This window comes from Rhincodon typus, chromosome 3 (assembly GCF_021869965.1).
Source record: "Rhincodon typus isolate 14 chromosome 3, sRhiTyp1.1, whole genome shotgun sequence".
Classification (NCBI taxonomy): Eukaryota; Metazoa; Chordata; class Chondrichthyes; order Orectolobiformes; family Rhincodontidae; genus Rhincodon; species Rhincodon typus.
In genome coordinates this window covers 7,305,736-7,327,561 of record NC_063334.1, presented here as the reverse complement: position 1 = coordinate 7,327,561, position 21,826 = coordinate 7,305,736, and the positions used below count along the sequence as shown (strand labels likewise).

The 21,826-nt window shown below is 39.5% G+C and overlaps 1 protein-coding gene across 2 annotated transcripts in view; it reads right to left on the bottom strand.

Annotated features, from left to right (window-relative positions):
• Nucleotides 1-4,237: 4,237 nt before the first annotated feature.
• The window catches only part of LOC125482837 (prolow-density lipoprotein receptor-related protein 1-like), a 40,808-nt gene continuing 23,219 nt past the window's right edge, over nt 4,238-21,826 (bottom strand). For both annotated transcript variants that reach the window (XM_048595367.1, XM_048595368.1), the window contains 16 exons: nt 20,531-20,757; nt 19,483-19,612; nt 19,208-19,386; nt 17,788-17,974; nt 15,254-15,469; nt 13,528-13,711; nt 12,983-13,184; nt 12,740-12,901; nt 12,451-12,651; nt 10,153-10,687; nt 9,465-9,590; nt 9,286-9,393; nt 8,378-8,611; nt 6,338-6,836; nt 5,768-5,849; nt 4,238-4,327 (listed from right to left, as the gene is read on the bottom strand). In XM_048595367.1, the coding sequence (XP_048451324.1) occupies nt 4,307-4,327; nt 5,768-5,849; nt 6,338-6,836; nt 8,378-8,611; nt 9,286-9,393; nt 9,465-9,590; nt 10,153-10,687; nt 12,451-12,651; nt 12,740-12,901; nt 12,983-13,184; nt 13,528-13,711; nt 15,254-15,469; nt 17,788-17,974; nt 19,208-19,386; nt 19,483-19,612; nt 20,531-20,757 (3,293 nt within the window). In that variant the 3' untranslated portion in view covers nt 4,238-4,306. The remainder of the gene's footprint in view (nt 4,328-5,767; nt 5,850-6,337; nt 6,837-8,377; nt 8,612-9,285; nt 9,394-9,464; nt 9,591-10,152; nt 10,688-12,450; nt 12,652-12,739; nt 12,902-12,982; nt 13,185-13,527; nt 13,712-15,253; nt 15,470-17,787; nt 17,975-19,207; nt 19,387-19,482; nt 19,613-20,530; nt 20,758-21,826) is intronic.

Here is a 21,826-nt window from a genome sequence, read left to right as displayed (position 1 = left end):
AAGATTAGAGACATTGGATGCTGCCAAGGCTACAGACCTTGATGATCTTTCAGCAATGGTATGAAGACTGTGCTCCAGAAACACTGTTGCCCTAGCCATGTTACACTTATACAGCTACAACACTAGCATCTACCCAGCAAAGTGGAAAATTGCCCAGATATGTCCTGTACACAAATGGTGGACAAATCCAAATCAGCCAATTATCAAACCACTCTTCATCAGCAAAAGTGATGGATGGTATTATCCACAGCACTATTGAGCACCACTTGCTTACTGATGCCAAATTTGGGTTTTGCCAGGGCCACTCCGCTCCTGACCTTATTGCAGCCTTAGTTCAAACAAGGACAAAAGAGCCATGTTAAGTCATATCAGTCTGAATGAACAGTTTCTCTCCACAGATGCTGCCAAACCTGAATTTCTCCAGCATTGTTAATTTGTGCCAATAAATGACTTCTGTATTTAGACTCCCAAAAACAGTCTGCTCTTCATGACCCAACCCCTGTTCTATTTGTCATCTCATTTGTTCCAGATGAAATTAAGCACAGCACTGATTTTCTCTTGAAGCACCCAAGACAGATTCCACAAGAGCCAAGAGGAATGGGGTGTTCTTGTGTTGTGGTTGGTTTAACCTTATCCAGAAGGTTAAAAGGAAAATACTGACAGGTCATGTGATCATCATGTTTTTGGACATTGTTGGGTATACAGCACTTTGGGATATTGCAGATATGGAAAGATGGTGTATAAAAGAGTCATTTTCTAACCCCCCAACCACCAGCAATGTTATGACACGCGTTGGTGGTGGTGTGATTTCAACCAAGAAGTCTGGGGTCAAAGGTAGGGACACTACCACTGCATCACAAGAGTCCCCTACCAGGGCCAGTAAAAAAAATTGATACTATTAAGGCAGTATTAGTCAGCCACTGAGTCTTCAGGGTCAGTACAACAGGAAAGCTGTGAACCATGTGATGGAGTGAAATGCACATAAAAGAGCACCAGCTTGCCATTGCAGATGGCTCAAGATTCCAACAATTGGGAGACACTGGTTGTAAGAATCTATTTTAGTCAAATGGGATAGGTGACCTGTCATATGGTGAGCCATCATGGATCCTACCATTGTCTTAAGTTATTAGATGCACAAGTAGTACTACCAGTTGCAGAAACTTAGTGTTCAGTTTTAGGGCCCTGCTCTTAAATAGTTTGGGTTTTGGAAGCTGAAGGGAGCACCCTTGCAGAATTGTAGCACCATGAACAGAATGGAAGAAAGTAGTATTTAGAGTGGAGAAGAGGCATTTCTAGCTATATCTATGACTCCAGAATGGTACATTACTCTTCCCTAGAAAGATGTCCTACAAAACCTGACATTGATACTAATTTGCACTAGGAAGGCAATGAGGTAGGTGGGGTGGTCCCACAGTTAGTTTTTCTACCTAGCTGCCTAAATAATCAGAACCTCACACAGTATGTTGAGATCTGTCATATGCAAGTGAGTACAGAAGGAGGCCAAGATAGGGGGAAGATATGGCTAGAAAGATGGTGGTGGCATGGATCATGGTTCTGGGGGTAGATGGCACCTATAAGTCAGGCAGGTTGCATGGGATCAGGACTGAGGCTGCAGTCCTTGAGACTTTTGCAGATGTTTATAGTTGAGGCTTTTAAAGAAAACAAACTGGGGTAGTGGTTTGAAAACTAAGAATGTTAGAGAATACTAGGATGCACAAAATATTTGAATAGTCAGGTCGTACAAGCCAAGAGGAAAGTTCAAGTGACATTGCAGTAAAGGGAGAGAAAAAAAAACCTAAAAATCAGGCAATCCTGATCTTTGAGCTGGGTCAGGACTGGTGTTAAATATACCTAGGCACAAAAAGTTAAAAAAGCATAGAGAAAAGAGTGTGCTTTTAGACCCTGGTCCTTTGAAAGGAGATGGGTCAGATTGAGGAAGTGTCTAGGCAGTGACTTGTGTTGTAAAGTTTAGAATTATGCTAGAGTGTCGCAAGTCAACCCAATGGGAGTGGAAGAAAAAGCTGCTGGTACAGCACTGACTTCTTGGGAAAAGCAGTGTCATAGAAAAAAGGTAAATTTATGACAATTAGAAATACAAATCTAGAACCATCAAAATGAATACTGAAGACTCAGGAAAGTGCAACAATCATGAGAAGCTAAGAGGAAGGAGTGTAGACTGAGCTAAAGTTTGAAGAGAATCTTGAAAGCTTTTGTATGCACAAATAAAAACCATTCCCCCTCCAGGTCACTTACCATGCTGCCTTGGAAAGAACCTGAAGAGTGAAGGTAGGCAAAAAAAATCTGGAACTCATGCCACTACAGCAATGAGTAGCTACAAGTGCACTGCAGTAAAAGTTAGTAGCTCACCACAAGCTAAGGGCAGCACTAAGAATGGACAAATGCTGGCCTAGCCAGTGATATCCATATCCCATGTTATACAGTAGTGTTGATTAGGGATTAAAAAGGGAGACTTTCATGGAAACAGCCTATGTGCATTAAATCAGAATCCCTGGTGCAAGAGGCCAGTCAGCCCAGAGTCCACACTGACTCTGAAGAGCATCCCACCCAAAAAGCCCCCATCTTACAATGCACCTAGCCAGCACATTCCTGGATATATGACTGTTTAGCATGGCCAATCAACCTAACATATGCATGTATGTTGAATCTGTGCCTGAGGGAGCAGACATTGAGAACATGCAAAATCCATGCCTAATTCCCACCTTGGGTGACTGCATGGGTCCCCAGCATTGAAGCGGTAGTGCTAACTACACAGCCATCATGCCACCCATTAAAGATGTCACAGGTTCTAACAGCAGATACTAAAACAGTATCTGGGCTTTTGAATAGGGTACAGAACAAGGCATTGATGCTGAACTTTTACAAAGTCTGACCTTAGCTAGGTGAGTACTGTGTACAGTTCTGGGTGCTGTCATATGCACAATATGACCACAAATCTTGTTTCTCCACCCCAAAAAAGGTTGAGATCAGAATCAGAATTGGTTTCTTACAAAAGACGCATCCAAAAGGGATTGATGAGTTTAGTCATGGGCTGGACATAGGTGGAAAAAAGTTTGTGGAAACAAAGGACCTAAAAAAGGGCACATTAGGTGGTTGGCAAAAGTAGTAATGTTTGTCTCAAGTGGCTCAGGTCTGGAATGCACCATCTGAAAGTGTGGAGGAGACAGGTTAAGTAGACATGGAAATGTATGGGGAAGGCATGAGATGAGTCATGTTGTGCATTTGGAGAGCTGGTGCAGAACGAGAGTCAAATAGCCACCTCCTGCAATTCTGTGAACCAGTCTTCCAACCTTGGAATTTGTTTTGTTCAGTCACCATATGAAATCAGAAGCAGGAGTTGGTGTTGGGCAGGACAGCACTAGTGTGCACAATTAGCAACAATTTTATCAATACTTCCAGCTGCTCAGGTGTAATATTAAATGACAATTAGATGTGGGGGTTGGAATATTGTGCAATGGAGTTCTGATGAACTTTCTATTGAAAGAAGTGTAAATGCTGTTAGATCAAAACACAAAGCAGGCAGAAGGATCAAAGGCAGTTAAGTGGCATTATCCATAATAGAAGATAGTCTAACAGGCAAAAGACAGCTCAAGGGACAAGTCAACTAGAAATTAAGAATCAATCATAGAATTAGACATTGAGCAATTGGACTGATAATTGAAAGATTCTAATATTTGGTACTTAAATTGGCATAAAGTGCACACTTTATAGTTATATGGCAGCATGTAGTCTTTAGCTTTACAAGCAGCTAAAGAATGTCAACGTTGCTTAAATTTTAAACTCCAGGAAGAGCATGATGCATCTTAGGGCAGTATTTAAGTCAAAATCAGACGCAGTCCAGCTAAGGGACAAAGATTAGCTGAATTTGATAATCTTTGTCAAGTATATAAAGGAACAGCATTATATTAAAAATCTTACTTGCCTCTGACAACAGGTGGTAATAGGACCATGCAGGTAGATTACAGCAGAGCCAAAAAGGAAACTTAATTGACATTGACTATTCTGTGAGGACTCAATTCTATTTTAAATGCCATTTGTACTTTACAAGTATGAGATGCCTTACAGCCATGAAAGGAATATGCTGATGGGCTTCATCTGAGCACCACCTTGGGGGGTGGTATATGAATTGCATGCTGCATTACTTTGAAATCAGCTACAAGAAAATGGAATTTAAAATACAAACTTTAAACTTAGGAATGAAGTGAAACAGACCAGAGGGCACATTGCAGCAATTTATTGGAACTAAAAATGCAATTTCAAACAAGGGTAAAAAGTGTTTCTACAGGCTTCAGTTGGTTGTCTGTGACATCTGCAAAGAAAAAAGGCAGAGTTAGTGTTTTGAAATCTTGACAAGGTCAGTTGATATTGTACAAAAATTGTGGCAAACAGTGATAACTCAGCATCTGCACTCAATACTACTTCAGGGTACAGTAGCTTTCAGGCCTCCAATAGGAGGAAAAGCTGTAGTTACATTTTAAATCAAGAGTGCCCTTTGGTATAACTCACCAAGTCATGTTTCTCTAATCAGAAAGGGACTGCAAAACCAGTTGATTAACAAGATGTCAATCTTTGGTACAATATGAAGCTGACTAGAAGTGTCAGCCCTTGTGGTGAGATACCAAAACCATTTCCTGAGAGGTGGTCTTTAGTTCATCACCAAAAAGGGTGGGAGGTGCTCTATCATCCCAGTGGCAGCCTCAATATTTTGAAACAGCCTTTCCCTCCCTGGGCTTCGATTGCATGCTGTTTTCTAGCTGCAATGCCCCAACTACACCCTAACCTAATGCCTATTGTTGGTGGGTGAATGTGAAGGACTCTGGTCAGTAATTGGCCACTTGGAAAGTCTGATTGGCACAATGTTGTGACTCCCATTTGATGGCTGATGGGGTGGGGGGGTGGTAGGAGAAAATCAGAAATCAAGATAACAAATAGTACTGCACAAAAAAAAAGCCCAGTGGCCCACCAAGACTGCTGAGCTATGCCTCAACTTTTGCCTATAGTCTAAATCCTTCTGTTCCTTGCCTATTCATAATTGTTTAAGATGCCTCTTAAATGTTGCTTTTGTATCTGCCTCCATGTCCTCTGGCAGTGCATTCTAGGCACTCATTACCTTCAACTGCAGTCCTGCATCTTAAAGATAGTCTCCTAGTGATGGATGTTCCATCTGGGGGGCAAAGACTCAGATCTCCAATTGAGGCATATCAGGGCACCCTCATATTTAACATTAAAGTGAAAATAAGCCAGGTTTGTCCAATCTCAGCTATACCCTCCAAACCAGGCAACAGCCTAGTAAGCCATTTCTTTACCCTCCCAAAGCCTCCACACACTTGTTAGTGGAGACATGAACTGTACAATGTTCCAAATGTGGCCTACACAGTTCTACACTATGCCCGACCAATGAAGGCAAGCATACTATGATGTTCTTGGCCACATCATTCACTCATCCCCTTCAGGAAACTGGGCCTGTATATACAGATCCTTCTGGAGTTTGATAGTGTGTTTACTGTACACTTCCTTCTTACATTAGACCTTCCAAAATGCATTACCTCACATTGTGAAATTAAACTCCATCTGCCTTTTTTAGCTCAAATTTCTAGCCCATCCTGCTGTATCCTCTGATAGTTCTCCCTGTCCACAGCTACCCCAATCTTGGTTGGTCTGTCTACAAATCAAAATCAGGCCACCTACATTCCAAGTCATTTTATTTATAATAGACAAAATATGCATAAATTGAAACAAATTTTATCACCTCTGGTACTTCTACAAAAGCCTCATTCCTGAAGGTCTGATTCCCACGGCCCGTAGTCTGTTGCAAGTTGGCTCTAGCTCTCCTACATCAGAAGAGAAATTGCATTTGATACTAATTAGAGTGCAGTTTAAACATGTAACAAAGCAATTAGCTGGCATACAAGTCATTTTCTGCTGTGGATTTCTGCTAAGGATGACTGATGTGTTACTGAAAACGTTTGGTTTTAATCCACTAGTGGTAAAACAGTATTTCAGTCAAACCTTACATTTATTGGTATCTTGTTCACTATGCTGGTCTGTGAACTGCAGCAAATTTACCTTTTTCTGCCTTTAGGTGATCCAATTTGTAAAATGGAAGAGTTTGTTCTTAAGCAGCTAAACTGGTTAACATGAGCCAATACCCAACCCATCTGGGGTGATATGGAGCAAGTTTTAGTCAAAACCCATTTTTTAAACCCAACTCTCGCAAGTGAGAAGAGGTTAATTTAATCTGGTCAGATGACAATTGCTTACTATTCAAGTGATTATAGCTTCGAGTATCTGAATGGTGTCCTTAAGTGAACTAACAAACCTTTTCGCAGCTCTCTTCTTTTTAAAGATGATTGTTCCAACAACAACAAGCAGGACTAAAGCAAGTAATCCCAAAATGAGAAGTACACTAACTCCTTGCATCTCTTCCTCTTCACAGAATCTTCCAGTGTATCCTTCGTGGCATTTGCATGTAACCATGCCATTGACTATAGAGCATCTCCCACGCATGTTACACATCTGCGCTGTACAAGAGCTGGATCGTCCAGCACCTTGTGTTACACTGAAGTTAACCATTTGGCTGGTGGAGACCTTTTCTGTTACAGTAGAAACATTAGCATACTTCAGTGACACTTCATGACTAAGTGCTGTTGAAGATTTCTCTCTACTACTGGAGGAGATTGAATGACTTTCTGGATAGTATGTGGCAGTGACTGGAAGCCATTTTGAAGTAGTAGTTGAATGTTCTTGAGTAGAGGGAGACACTGAAGGTCTAGGAAGTACATGAGTTGTCAATGCAGATTGCTCCCATGTTAGAAAGCCTGAAGAAAAATGACTGAATTAGTTTAGGAATTCAAAAAAGGAAAAATACACATCTATAGTAAAGTCTTGGTCAAGTCTACAATGTGGATAATCAAGATTTAAGCAATCTTATGGCCCTAACAACGTTCAGATCAGTGCTATAAATTTAGTTTTGTTAAGTGAGGTATTGCATTTTTGGTAAAGGAGCAAGACTTGTACAATTTTAATTGTACGGCCCTGGGTAGCATTTTAGAACAAACAGACCTAGGGGTTCAGGTCCTGTTAGTTCCTATGTTGTGTTTCTTCAATGCGAATTGGCTGTAACACGACAAGAATAAGAATCCTATTTGTGAAACATGAACTTTCACTGCTTGTGTTGGTTGTAACAATTCTGTCCCTGTCACTTTTAAGTGTCATGGTTATTGTGTGACCTCATGAGAGAACACAACTATGTTATCAGAACCAACTGTACACAATTTTTTGAAGTTTGCATCACAGGTATACAGGGTTAAGGTAGCATTTAGCACATTTGTCTTCTTTGCTGAGACCATGAGTTGGGGCATCATGGGGTGGTGCAGGATAGTGAGGACACTTGGAGTACCGTGTGCAGTTCTAGTTACCCTGCTATGGGAATCATTACCAAGTGGGAGAGTTTAGAAAAAGATTTACCAGGACATTGCCAAATTGGAGTTATAGAAAAATAGACTGGGACTTCCCCCCACTGAAGTGTAGGATGTCGAGGGGATACTTGAGGTCTAAAAACAAGGGGCTCAGATAAGATGAATAGCAAGAGTCTTTCCTAGGGTGGGGGAGGTGTTCAGCACTTGGGGGCACATTTAAAAAAGGAGGGAGGACACGATTTTAAAGAGGACATCAGGGGCAACATTTTCCAGACGGTCATGTGGAATAAGATGCCAGAGGAACTGGTGGATGCAGGTCCAGTTACAACTGGAGACTTACTAGTATATGAACAGGAATGGTTTAGAGGGATATGGGCCAAACACTGACAAGTGGGACAAGTTTAGTTTGGCGGACATGGTTGGCATGGACCAGTTGGACCCAAATGGTCTGCTTCCAAGTGGTATAGTGTGTAAACTTGTTCATGTGCTCAGAGCAAAGTTGCCTATGTAATTGAGATCCACCTCATTTTTCAGGGGGGTGTGGGTGGAAAAGCACAAGTGACAAGCTTATGGCACTGAACAGTTGCTATTTGAAATTGCAATGTTTGTTGCAATGAATCATCTTCGTACCAAAAAGATCCGACTTGAAATCACTGGAGTAGTGATCAAAACCCAAAAATCAAAAAAGGCTGTACATTTAAACAGCTACAAGGAGTATAATGTGGGGCCAACATTGGAGGACAAAATTCTCTGCTGCAGTGTTCACCTGGCTATTACACAGAGTTAAACTTGCAACCAGCCAGGGATCAAAGACAAAAAATTTAATCCATGCATTTAGTGGGATAATGTCAAATTTAAGACTACTGCTGATAATGCTTTCATAGTTGTCAAAACTAAAGTCAACATGCTCATTTGCAAATTAGTAGACTTGGGAATCTTACACTCCATTTCATCAGATCCATCAGCACAATGCTTTTTGCCATCACACACTTGTTTGTTCAAGATGCAGCTCAATTGATCTTGGCACTGCCAAGTCTCAGGTGGGCACTCCATGGCTTCACACTTGCTGCCATTGATGAGCAGATATCCCATTGAACATCTACATGATCTTCCTCCTGGGTACGCTAGGCACAAGTGGTCACAACCACCATTCTTCTCAGAACAGAAATTGTACCCTGTAATTTAGGAAGTGGGTGACATGTTATTTGAAAAGTAAAATTTCCCTGTATTAGAACCATTGCAACCCATATCTGGGATAACTGAAGAGCCCATGCACAAAAGGCCATTTCTAGTAGAACTGGATGTGTATAGTGCAGAGTTTCTTTCACTTTAGAAGGTTTGAGTTGGAGGTCTGCTAGCTTGTGCAATATTGGTAGTTATGTCAAAACAACTATATTCAAAGCACTTTTAAACACCCTATGGTCTTCAATGATATTTAGTGTATATTTCAGCAGCACATTCCATGTTAAAATGAGCATAATGCATTCAAATTGATTGTCAGCTCCCACTTAGCTTTTGAAGTACATCTGCAGTACTGCTAACTTTAATGTTAACACAAGTATTGTTTAAATAGCCTAAATTACAATTAGAATGCCTCAATTCAGAAAGTACTTTAGTCTCTTGCACATCTCAAAAGCTTGTGAAACTTAATGCAATCTTTGTCGTCCAGTTATCCTTCCTGCTTTCAATTCTCACTCCTTTGCCATTCACCAAGTTCCTAGTTGCTTCTATCTCACTGCAACACATTATGTTAACTTTTTCACATTTGTAAGAGTTGAAGGGTATGGACAAAGCTCAAGCAAGTGCTGAGCAATGCTCTACTCCAGCCCATTTTACATGCCAAACTGACCTTGTTGCTGCTGTCTGCTGTATACTTTCAGACCAACAATTTTCTGCTGTACTTCAAACCATAGTTGCTTTTTCTGTCCCATCATGCTGTACCACATCCTTGTGTAACCTATCAAATAAAAAGTTGAGTCATGATACAGACCATAGGCTACATTAGAAAATATTTGAAGTGTAACTTACCATCATGTATAGTTGTCCAGAAGAGAATGTCCTCCCCATATGCAAAGACAGACTGGGCTTCAAGGCCTACTTGAATTTCTCTAAATTCTGAGCCATCCAGGAGGACACTGTCAATAACATTGTGACCTGTTAAAAGGGAGAACAAAATTATTCAAAGGATATATTGGAGCTGTTCAAATATCAATACATGTTTTCATATTGAAGTCTTAAATTTTACTATAGTAAAACCTGACACTTTTACTGAAACAAATATGTACTTTGAAGCTAAGCCACTATAGATTCTAAACAAAAGCTTGAACTCATGCTATTTGATTACTTCATTGACAGTGTTAGTGTACTCAAGTCCTTTGTCCTGCCTAGAGGCAGTTCCCAGGCCTTTAGGGAGGCAAAGGGGTGGAAGTGACCAATTCATTTTAGCTAGCTGCCCAGGACAAAAAGCAAAAAGCAAAGCATTGCTAACAGATTATTATATCTAGAATAGATCAGCCTAGACTGTTGAAAGTTGGTCAGTGCATTAAGATTGCCTTTTTTCCCCCATTCCAAATGGAATTAGAGCCAGAAAGAAGTGTAGCCACAAGACATTGTTCTAACTGACAGCACTTCATTGGCTCAGCTTTATCAATTAATTGGCAGTTATTCTAAAGACCAGAGGAGAACTGTTGTTTAGTTGATTCTTTTCAATACCTACCCAAATCAATCCAATAAAGCCGAGTACCAGATTCTGCAAGGAGCAGGCTTGTAGGGAGGCGACACTTTTTCCAAAGTACTTTTCGTTTTTGCCCATCCATTTGGGAACATTCAATTCTTGGGCCAACCTTCTGGTCTTCTGATCCCCACTCAGAAAAGCACATGATACCATCAGGTGGATGTAATGAAAGTGAATTTGAATGGTAGAGATTGTCAATCAGTACAAGTCTGTAAGCACCATTTACAGATGCTACTTCAATTACATTAGGAATCCTGGTGATCCAGTAAAGATTACCACTCAACCAGTCCACTGTCAGTGATATGATGTCATTAACCTGGAAAATCCTTTGCACGGAGGATGAATTTGACCCTAGCATAACGTTTCCAACAATGCCTTCTTCAGAGTCTGAAAAGTAGACTAATTTGTCTTTCCAGACATAATCTGCTGAGGCCACTTGATTGTTAATTAGGTGGTATGCTAGGTGCTCTGGCAAAGCCTTTAACCCTGTATCTGGCTGTAGGTGTTTCAAGTATACCTGGTGGGGAGAAAACACATGCAGATGGAATAAAAGTGGCACAGTTAACATCTTCAACTTTCTAAAGCAACTTGAAGGGATCTTAACTTAAGTGGCTTGTTGAATCATTATACCCAATTCAAAAATAAAAAGAATCAAAAAGTTACCTAGGACACAGTAGCTTTGCTAAGGTGTTATACTTGAGCCCTGAACACCAGAAATGGAATAACTAGAAGAACTTAGATCAGTAACTAGCAGTTATACATGTTTACATTTGAGCTCAAAAAAGTTAAATGGAGTTTGTTGATCAGTTGATGTGACAATTTCTATTTAGGTTGACAATGCAGAGTTAGCCAATTTAACTTTATTGCAGGAATTTGTGCAACCTTCCATAGTGTTTGAATGCTATAGGATGGGCTATATCTGTCTTCATTTGAAGAGCCAAGCATTTACAAGATAGATTCTTATTGCACAACTGTTTAATTTTCAGCATGTGGTTAAATCCACTCCAAAAACACTTAAAACAGCTTAACCACTTGTCTATTGGGCCAGCAATCATCCATTGGAACAGAAACCAAGACAGCAGCTGATATAGTCTAGCCAGGCACTTAGTCATGAGCTAAACCTAGTACTAAGACCAAAAAAGGACAAGTCTTTAGAGAAAAAGAAACAAAGCAGATATCCAAGCCACCTTTTACCCTCCCAGATATCTAAAAGTTATCCTTTCAAATTGTTTATGCACATCTTGCAAATGACCAAAAAGGTCATTTTTCACCTCATCTTGTAATTGAACATTTCAAACACTTGCATTGTCCAGTTGCATTTAGCCAATGCTTCAAGACATTCAATAGTAAATAGTTGTATTAGGCCCTAGTACAATGAAATCTGCCTGCAATCTTTGGTCCATCAACTTAGCTGTAATGAACCATTTACTGATATTGGCCAGTCCTGTTCAGTAGCCCAAGCCATTTACACTAATCAGTGTGTAATTTGGATTATCTAGACAGTTTTCCCCATATCTTGGGACCATTATGCCCAGCTTTGCCCCACATCCTCCTGCACTTGTGGGATTCCAACATTGTTTCAGGATTCTGTTTCATAGTTCTCAATCTTCAATAGCTATACTTCCAGTTTCCAGAGGTAGGATTGGATCAGAATGCAAAGCTCAAAATTTGCTGACTAGTTGCTAGCCTTTTAATCTGGTTAAAAATTGTTTCAGGTAAACTTGAGGTAGTTTGTTTTGATCTCTAAGTGTCACTGTGCCTTAACACATTCCAATTGTTTAATGCTCCAACCTGAGTTAATTGCAAAGTCACTATCAAATGTCTTTTAAAATGGACTGAGCAGAACAAATTTAAGATTTTGCAGCCTTCTGTACAAAGCTCATTTCAGTTTTGATCAGGAAAACAAGTCAAATGTGAGCTGCAGTGGATCCAATATGAAGCAGTTACAGCTGCTCCTGAAGAATTGAGCAAAATAAGCCAGATTTCCTGTTTCCAAGAAAGGAACTTTAGTAACCATGCTGAAACCTAGCAAGTTACAAATACAAATTCACTTCAAATTGGTTAGTATGTTTGAAATTGTCATCCAAGATAGTGAATTGGCAATTAAATGGAAAGCAGACATGTAAACCCTAGTATCCAGGCTAATTTCAAATAAAAAGGTAGTTATTAAATTGCTGTTCATATTGGTTATGCTTTAAGCAGCTACACCCCAAAAGTAATAGCTACAAAGCAGTTTGAGACTGTAGCCATAAAAAAAGTACTCTCATTCCAAATTCTTACCTGAAGGAGGACAGTGGGAGAAATCATGAGGAGAAAAGGTTGGTCTTCAGATTTCAAGCAAGTCAGCCCATCATCTGCCAGCAACATGCCTGGTCCACATTGACAACTCCCTTTCAGTCCAGGGCCCAGTAAGCAGAAGTGTTTGCAGCCCATTTCTTCACAAGGATTATATACCTGTGGCTGCAGAATCTCATGCATCACCTGCAGATAAAACAGGTTTCCATGTTTTATTTATTCATTTGGCACATTTCCACTACACATGTCTCCTCTGCCATAGTGATTTCTCTACCTTCAATCCATGTGGTTGAACATTACGTTTCAAGAGGACAGTCCTGTTCTTTCCCAGTCTGTCAACTTTTTGAACAGTTCTCAGTTCCATGTCAGACCAGAAGATTTCATCTTCAAATAAAGCTACAGCAAATGGTCTACGAGTATGGGTCAGCTGGAAAAGCTGATTTGAATAACTGTTATTCAATAACATGCTTCAGTAAGAGCAAAGAGAAAAAGCTACTTAGTTTTGTTAAGTTCTTACCTTTATATTTGTGCCATCTAAATTGGCCACACCAATGCAATGCAGTTGACCATCAGCCCAAAGTAGTTTCCTACCAAGGGGATCAATTGTCAAACTAGTTGGCCAACCAAGTCTACTTTTGATAAGGAGCTTTCTGTTGGTTCCATCCATTCCTGCTCTCTCAATTTGTGGCTCACTTCCAATCTCAGCCCAGTACATTAGCCTATAAAATGGTAAAGTACTGATTATGGCACATATTTATTAATGTCTTGAGTTTTGCTCAGCTTTGATCAAAAGCTTCAGGCATTGAAAATACTGGTAGTATTGAAAACCTGTGTGGGTTAAGGACATTAGTTTCTTTAAAAGATGTGAATTTTTTGGCCTATGGATTGTGGGTGCAATTAGTTAACCTCAAAACAATTAAGTGTGCATTACCAATGAGTAATAAGTGCACACTAAGCTGGGAATATTGGCCAATCAGTAGTGTAGCTTGAAGTATCATTTGTCTTGTAGTCAGAGACAAGACAGGAGTTAATAACAAATTTTGCTTGCTATTGAAGACTTACCCATTAAGTGGCTGCAGAACCAAAGAATGAGGTTGGTCAATATCCGTATCAACTACAATGGTATATTCTTGGGGTCCATTCAGTGCCATGTTCAACTTAGCTGCCAGAATACAACTAGAAACTCCATCAGTCCAATAAATGTTTCGGCCTACCCAGTCCACAGCTACACAATCAGATTGTATTTCTGCAGGGAGATTAAGTTAGAGAGAGATTGACAAGAAACCATGCTGAGACTCTGGTCCTTTTGTGGATGAATTCAGAGTAGGGGTTCCTTTTAGTTTTGAGGATTCTCCAGTTTGATAGCAAAGCCTCTCTAAATAGAGTAGTGTGGCTAGAACAACCTTTCAGCAGATTGCAAGTGGAAAGTTAACAAAAATCACTAGTGCATGCTGCTTTAGCTGCTCCAGGTAAGAGTGCAATGATTGGAATATTTCCAGCATCCAATCTGACATGGTGGGTACAGGGAGGCAGAGCAATCATTGTTGATTGAATGTCTAGGAATGTGATGAGATCTGGCAGCATCCCGATTTTATAATTCAAAAAGGAGTATCACACTTCCATAAAATTCTCATTCAGACCAAGCTTTCCCAAATCACTTGTACAGGATGTTTTACCACACCCAACCTTTAATTATTCTAGTTTAGTTTTTAAACCATCTAGTTTCTCCTCCAACTCCATTCTACCATGAAGTGTAGATATTCCTTGCAGTATCTTTTGCTATTGCAATGTCTTATTCCTGAGCTTCTAGCAAAAAATGGCCCAGCAAGTTAAGAAAAAAATCACTGCAAGGTTTCTTCCTGAGTATTCTAGTTCACTAAAATTTAGTCAGTCCTTTAAAGGATTAGTCTCAAGGCATCTTTTGTATTTAGTTTAGGCTATGGGTACCGTCTCCTCCACAATGCATGTGCAATTCTTTGCTAGATTCATGGCTAAATTCAGATGTTATACAAATAACAAACTTGAGATGGAGAATTAAATTGGAAGACTGGAAAGTTACATTTTCCAAATTTATGAACTAAACATTGACATGGATTTTCAGATTGAAAGTGATTATGCTTGCTTGTAACTTAGAGGCCACATGAAGCAACTGTGCTGATTTCACATTTGTTTCAATGCCTAGTGTGCAGCCAAAAAGTTGTTTGACTTAGCACCTGTTTTGCCATTGAAGTGTACAGACAGCAAGCCAGGAATTGAAGTGTGCTAGTATTGAAGTCTACACATTATGTAGTTAGGACACAATTGGACTTAAATTTGCAAAGTTAAATTCACATTTTACTCGACTAGGAGATTAGCATGATGCTTGTGTACAAACACCCAGCATCACCAAACTTCAGCTACACTGCAATATCACCAAGGAGGGAAATGTTTAGTTGACTTCCATCTAATTTGGATGCACGTTTGGGAAGGTCTTAGAGAAAGTGTAAGAACATTACAAAACAGCAGTGTGAGATTCTGCTTTGAACTAGGAATTTCAAAAGTGGTTGAGTTAAACTAATCGTTACTGGTAAATCCTATAAAAAGGTATCTGGATGGCACTACCAACCATGGTTGTTATAAAAAAAAAAAACAGGTCTAATCAAGATTCAGGAAATTGAAGACTGATTTAGACTGCACAAAAATCAGAGAGGCCAAGTGCTGAAAATCTGCTGCTTGAGTGTTCAGATGGGAACTATGATCCACATTAAGTTAGATTTTAAAAGCAAAAAAGATTAATTGATAATCTGACCTTTGATGAGTGTTCCTTTCTCTTGTTGATTCAGCTTCATCCACTTGATACTTTCAGAGTAAGTATCAACCCAGAAGATTACTTTTTCTTTCCAGTCATAATCCATGGAAACAATGGCACTTTTGGCAACTTCAGGCACAATGTCTTTTTTTGCACTGTGCAATCCATACAGCAAAATGTCATGGTGAACGGTTACAAGAAGAACTGGCTCAGCACCTACATTTTAAGAACAGGAAAAAAGGAATGCAAGGAGAGGGTGGTGAAACCATGAACCCCTAAAGAAAATTTCAGGTATTATCCATTGACATTAATTTTTGTAAACCAAATACTTTGCACCACACAGGAGGGCACTAGACCAAGTGAAAGTTAAATTTCATCAGATAGTAGGAACTGCAGATGCTGGAGAATCTGCCATAACAAGGTTTAGAGCTAGATGAACACAGCAGGCCAAGCAGCATCAGAGGAGCAGGAAGGCTGACGTTTCAGGCTTTCAGAAAGTTAAATTTCAACTATTATCTAAAATGACATCTAGAAAAACTAAGGATGAGAAAGCAAAGTTAGTTCTGAACATAAAAAAGGTTGAGATGAAGAGGAGACTGGAGAAATTACTCATGCAAAGGAGTAAGAAAGAGTTGCATGTTATGACCAGTTTAAGTAACTCATTCAGATCAAGTACTGTGATCAGAGTAACATTAGTGATATAGAAAGAATGTTGGAGTCATTGGCAGGTGTTGGAATTAGAAAGCATTTGATTTGTCATGTGCACCTAAATACAACAAAAAGTTGAGCACAGTACAGGTAGATCACAGTAAGCAAGGACAGATCTTGGTGAAAAACTTGAACACAGCAAGACATACTGGTTGTACCACCTAATGTGGTGTAAGAGGCAAGAACACAAGATCAGCATTATCTGCACTCAGTTCAGTCTAATAATGGCAGGGAGGCAGCTGTCCTTGAACCTGGTGTTCACACTTGTTTTGTCATGCAGAGACATCAGTTGTGCCTAGTTTGCTTGCTTTACCTAGTGGTAGATAAACATGACAGGTCAAAGATGGCAGCTAATAAGAGTGTAACATTTATAGTAATCAAGGAATTAGCACTTTAAAAACACTACATTGGGTTGCAGTGGCAAGTGGCAGTGTAAAGTTCAGATTTTTATTAAAAACTCAACTTTTCATTTGCATCAACTATGGTGTGCAACCCCCAGCCAACTTGGGTAATAAATTTAAGGTTGCACTTAGGCAGCTAGATATTCATCCATTATCAGTCATCATCTGGGAGACTTGTACAGCCCAGATTCATTTAAACTTTGAAGATTAGAGCTTCAGATTAAAGATTCCAGTTTAAGCTAACCTGGACTGACCAAGTGAACTTTGTTTAAAGTAGGTATCTGAAACATTTTTCAGCAGCAAACAAACTGTTGAAAATGGTCTTGTATTGGTCAAGATGTTTGCAAAATAGTGAAAATGGCACAACATGTTAATGACAGGTATTGACATTGAGAATGTACTAATTTGTTCAAGTTTGGCTTTAAACCAGATATAATCAAGATATTGCCAGACATGTAAATAATCAGAGAGGTTCAGTGTCATTCCAAGTTATTATTTCCCACAATCCAATTTTAGCAAGAATGCCCTCTTCATTACCACTGTTCTGTACTACTGAATGATTAAGTTAAAATATGGTAATTTTGCAAGTCTGTTTGGCTCAAGTGGGATAGTCCCATGTATACACAAAAATTGCTATCAAGTTCAGTAAGTGAAATGAATCACTAGGAAAAGCAGGGCAAGTAGGTGAGTATGTAGCAGATACTGGCCCAAGTTGCTAGAATTTAGGCTCTAACAAGCCTTGGAAATAGTACAGTTTTTCCCAGCCAATTTAAAAGCAGGAAACTTTTAAAAGTGTAATAGTCAGGAGTTTCCCAGTCAATAAAATGCTCTTTCCTGCTGTAGGATCTTGGGTTGTGTTCAAATTTCAAGTTAAATTCAACATGCTTTCTAGTACCAAAGTGAGGGCCTGCTCAATTAATACCATCAACTGAGCAAAATACTGGATGCACACTTGGCAGTCAACAAGCTGGCAAGAGTTAGTATTTGGTTTTGTCCAACTGAAAGATGTAAAATTTGAATTAGAGATCCAACTTCACTTAATTCATTGTTTACAATAATTGTAACATTGACAGCCCATGCTGGATCCTAGTCTCAACTTCATGAGAAGCCTTCCATTCCTCTTATCCCATGTTTACATTAGCCCTCAAATTAGTAATTATTTCCCTTAGCTGCAGGGGGATCCAACAAGCTTATGCTGTGAAGCAAGATTTTGAAATCTGCTTCCATTACATTGCACTTGGTCTTAATGATAGAAGGCACATTAAGATCTGTAGAGGTTCCAGTTACTGAAATATATAAAAGAAAATTTGGTGAAGTGTTCAAATAGCAAGTTATTCTGTGTCCTGTGGCATTGAACCAAAGCAAGCATCTTCTAGTAATTAGGAATTGCACTAGATGCAAGTCAAAGCATTACAATTATCTTACCTGTCACCTTACAACTGTATCCATCATGGTGGAGCAGGAACCCAGAGTGACAACTGCAGCTGTAGGTTCCATTCATGTTAAGACATATTTGACTACATGGTCTGGTTGGTAGTTCTTTGCACTCATCAATATCAATACAAGTATTGAAGTCAGCCATGAACTTAAACCCAATCTCACAGCCACATTTCTGTAACAACAGTTGTTAATCAAGTTATCAAGTTGACCCAAAGCAAGTATTGTAAACATGTAGGCAAGTTCAGAATTGTACATTGTTTTATGCAAGAACAATCTGGAGGTGTGTATTGAGGGCAAAGTGTCTAAATTGGCAGATACACCAAGTTGGGAGAATAGTGAATTGAGGATAATGCCGAGTGACTCAAGGGAAACTGGCAAGTTGGCCAAGATGGGCAGATACTTGGCAAAAGTGAATTTCAAAGTATGAGAACTAATGCATTTTTGGTAGAAGAAACATGGAGATGGCAGTCTCAAAGTTGTGCCACGTTGAGTACAGGACTGGAATAACCTTGGGTTTTGTGTGCATGATTTTCTGAAAGGAGGCCAGGCAAGTAGTCTTATAGGATAAATAAATTTAAAAAACACTAGAAGACCTCAGTTGGTCTGGCAGCAACTGTGGAGATATAAGAGTCAGAAGTTAGTTTCTCAGATCAAGTAATCCTTCCTTAGAATCTGTCCACTTGACCTGAAACATTAATGAATTTCTCTAGATGCTGCCAGGCCTGTTGAGCTTTTCCAAACAAGTTTGGTTTATAGCATCTGTAATTCAGTAGAGTCTTAGAATCCTTTGATATTAATTGGCATCAAGTACAAAAGCAAAAAAGTGATGTTACACTTCGACAAATTATTTGTCAGACCATATTTGAACTATTGTGCTCACTTAAAGGGAGTTAAAGCCTTGGAGACAGTGCAAAAGGACACTAGAAGGATTCTTGGAATGAGGGAATTTGGACAGAAGGAAAGATGAGAATTTGGGCTTATTTCCTTGGAGCAGAGAATATCAAGATGTGACCTCATTGGAGGTGTTCAAAATTCTGAACAACTGACAGGGTAAAGACAGACAGTTGTCACTAGTTGGTATGTCAATAACTAGGGGGTCACAATTTCAAGACTGTCAGCAAGAGGTAAGAATGAGATGGAGAAGCTTCTTTATTCAGTTGTAAAGATTTTGAATGTACTCCCTAGGGAAGTGGTGGAGGCAGATTTTATAGGTTTCAAAAGACAGCTGGACAGATATTGGAAAGTGATGAATTTGTAGGGTTATGATTATATGGCTGTAGAGTGGAACTAGCTGGGCAGCTCCTTTGGGAGTTATTGCAGATAGTGGGTTGTATTTTCCTGTTCTGTAGAATCAATGTTACAAGAATAGAAGCAGAAGCATCTGCAGATATTAAGCAATACTTACAGGTCCATGTGGTGTCTTATAACATACGTGCATACAGTCTTTGCAATCCTGAACATCACAGTCACCTCCCTCATCAGAGCTATCTGTGCAGTCATCTTTCCCATTACAGACCAAGCTCATGTTGATGCACATCAATGTAGCACATTGGAATTCAGAGCTAGTGCAGAGTCTTGGTTGGCCTGTACGAGAAGCAGAAGGTCAAAGACTGGACTGTGCCAAACACCATTTGAGATGATATTGGAAGAGACAAAGCTAAATCCTGGAGAACTACTTACACTTAACTTCGTCACTGCCATCTTTACAGTCTCTCTGTCCGTCACACTGCCAGAAGTCTGGAATACACTGGGAGTAGTCACCACATGTCCATTGAAATTCACTGCACTTAACTTTTGAAAGCTTGCAGTTCTAAGGAAAGAGCAGTTAAACTGAGTGTTCAAAATTAAGCATTGAAATTGTTGAATTTTGTTTAAATATGATAATTCACTAAGAGTATTGTTCATTTGTACTTCATGGTATGTGTACCTCTTTGGTACATGTTTGATTCAGAGCACTCATGTAAATCAAATAATGGCCTCAATTAACCCTGAGCTAAACATCAGATTTAATTTTTCTATTCTATTAGAATACTGATCAACCTCTCCAGAGTATTAGAAAATATCTTTTGCCAAAAAAGCTTCCATGAGTTCTAGTCCCTTTAGGGTGTCAGTCACTTCATTCTAGACTCAATGTTGGCTGCTTACTCTGGGGTGATATCTATTTCAAACCATAGGCTCCAAATATTTTCTACAAATCAAGTGGAAAGTTTTGTCTAAGGTCAATTAACAGTAGTGTTGATTTTGCATTGCTGTTTTACATCAACTTGACCACCTAAGATTCAAGATAAAAAAGTGGAGGTGTATTATACCTGTAGATGAAGTCATGACCCAATCTATTAGTCAGTTCCTTGGTTGGATTACATTCCCATAGTGTTATGTTGCCACAGTGAGGACCACAAGGCTGCTAAGATGACTGGCAAGGGTCACCACACCTGCGGTGTGGTGAAAAACAGAAGGCAAGACCTTCATGGCAACATCAGGTAGTACAGGAACTGAACCTGCAGTTTGTCACTGGGCATTGCTAACCAGCTGTCCAACAAATTAAGCCATCCAATTTCCCCCCACATGCAAATACCAAATCTGGTTAAACAAGGTTGTATTTGGAATAGAATTGATACACAACCCAACATGATTCTACTTTATTGCCAAGACAGCAAGTACAAGTTTTGCAAGCTATGAACTCAAATCTATACAAGCCATGTGGAACTTGACCAGCAAACTGATATACCTGTTCATCCATCCCATCTTCACAGTCCACATCATCATCACACCACCACTCCTTTATTATGCATTCCTTACTGACAGGGCACATCACCTCATCAGGCTTGCAAAGAGGTTTCTGTTTGGGACAGTTGTGCTCATCCGAATGATCCTTGCAGTCATATTTTGAATCACAGCGGAAAGCTAGAGAAATACACTGGCCATCATTGCAGATGAAGTCATCACTGCTACAACCTGTCCCAATAGAGAAAGAAATGGAAATGGAATTTTCTTGCAGACCATATACAGACCAGGCCAGTACCCCAAACAGGGCAAAAAAAATTGGTTGTCCACTGTTCTGAAGATATTTAACATCTGTTCAATATGGATATCACTGTGCATAGACTATTGTGGACCATTGTAACTCAAACCATTTGTTGAGGCCCAAGTTGAAGCAGATAGTCAAAACTTGATCAAGGAAGAGAATTGAGGGTAAGGAATCAAAATTCACTTCTACAGTCACCAAATCTGCACTTCAACTAGTTCAACACTTAGAGCTCCATTAAATTTGGGTCTGGAAAAGACTTTTGATATAGACAAATAATTGAGCAGGCACAAGAAAAAAATCTGCTAATGATGCTTTTCATGAAGTAATGTAATGCCCCTCAACCAATCTTTAATAAGATTTTTCATTGTAGTCTGGCAGAGGATTGTTTCAAGTCACTCAAGTCAAAATACCAGAGGCTTTATAAACTAAAGAGAGTTCAAGTTACTGCAGCATTCTCATTGCTGAGTGCTTTACAGATGAGTGGTAAGGGTTAACAGCAGTGCCCACTACATTCATAAGTGGCCTTGTAGCAGTTGGGAGGCAAGGAGCTGGTTAAGCACTCCAATTGCTAGGTTTTATTATCCATTTCTGGATTAATCAAGCATCTGCTACTGGGATAACTGCAAATAATCACATGGGTATAGTTGAACAGGCACTTGGAAATTTGTTGGTTTCTACAGTGCTCCCATGTCTAGTCAAAGACAAACACAGACTAGCTCAATGCTTTCTCCATTTCCAATAGAAGTGGTCTGATTGACTACACTTGTAGCAGGATTGCCAGCATTAACTTGGGATGAAAGAATTCCTTCATTGGAAGTAGACCCTTCTTCCAAAAACTAGTTTATACATGATCTTTGAACAAGGAAAGCAGTCTCCAAATGGAAACCAAGATTAAACCACAACTTCAACTAGGGTCTATACAAACTAGGTGTCAGGAGGAAAGGTAGACCAAATAAGTGACAGGCCCCAAGCTAAGAAAAATAAAGTATAGAACAG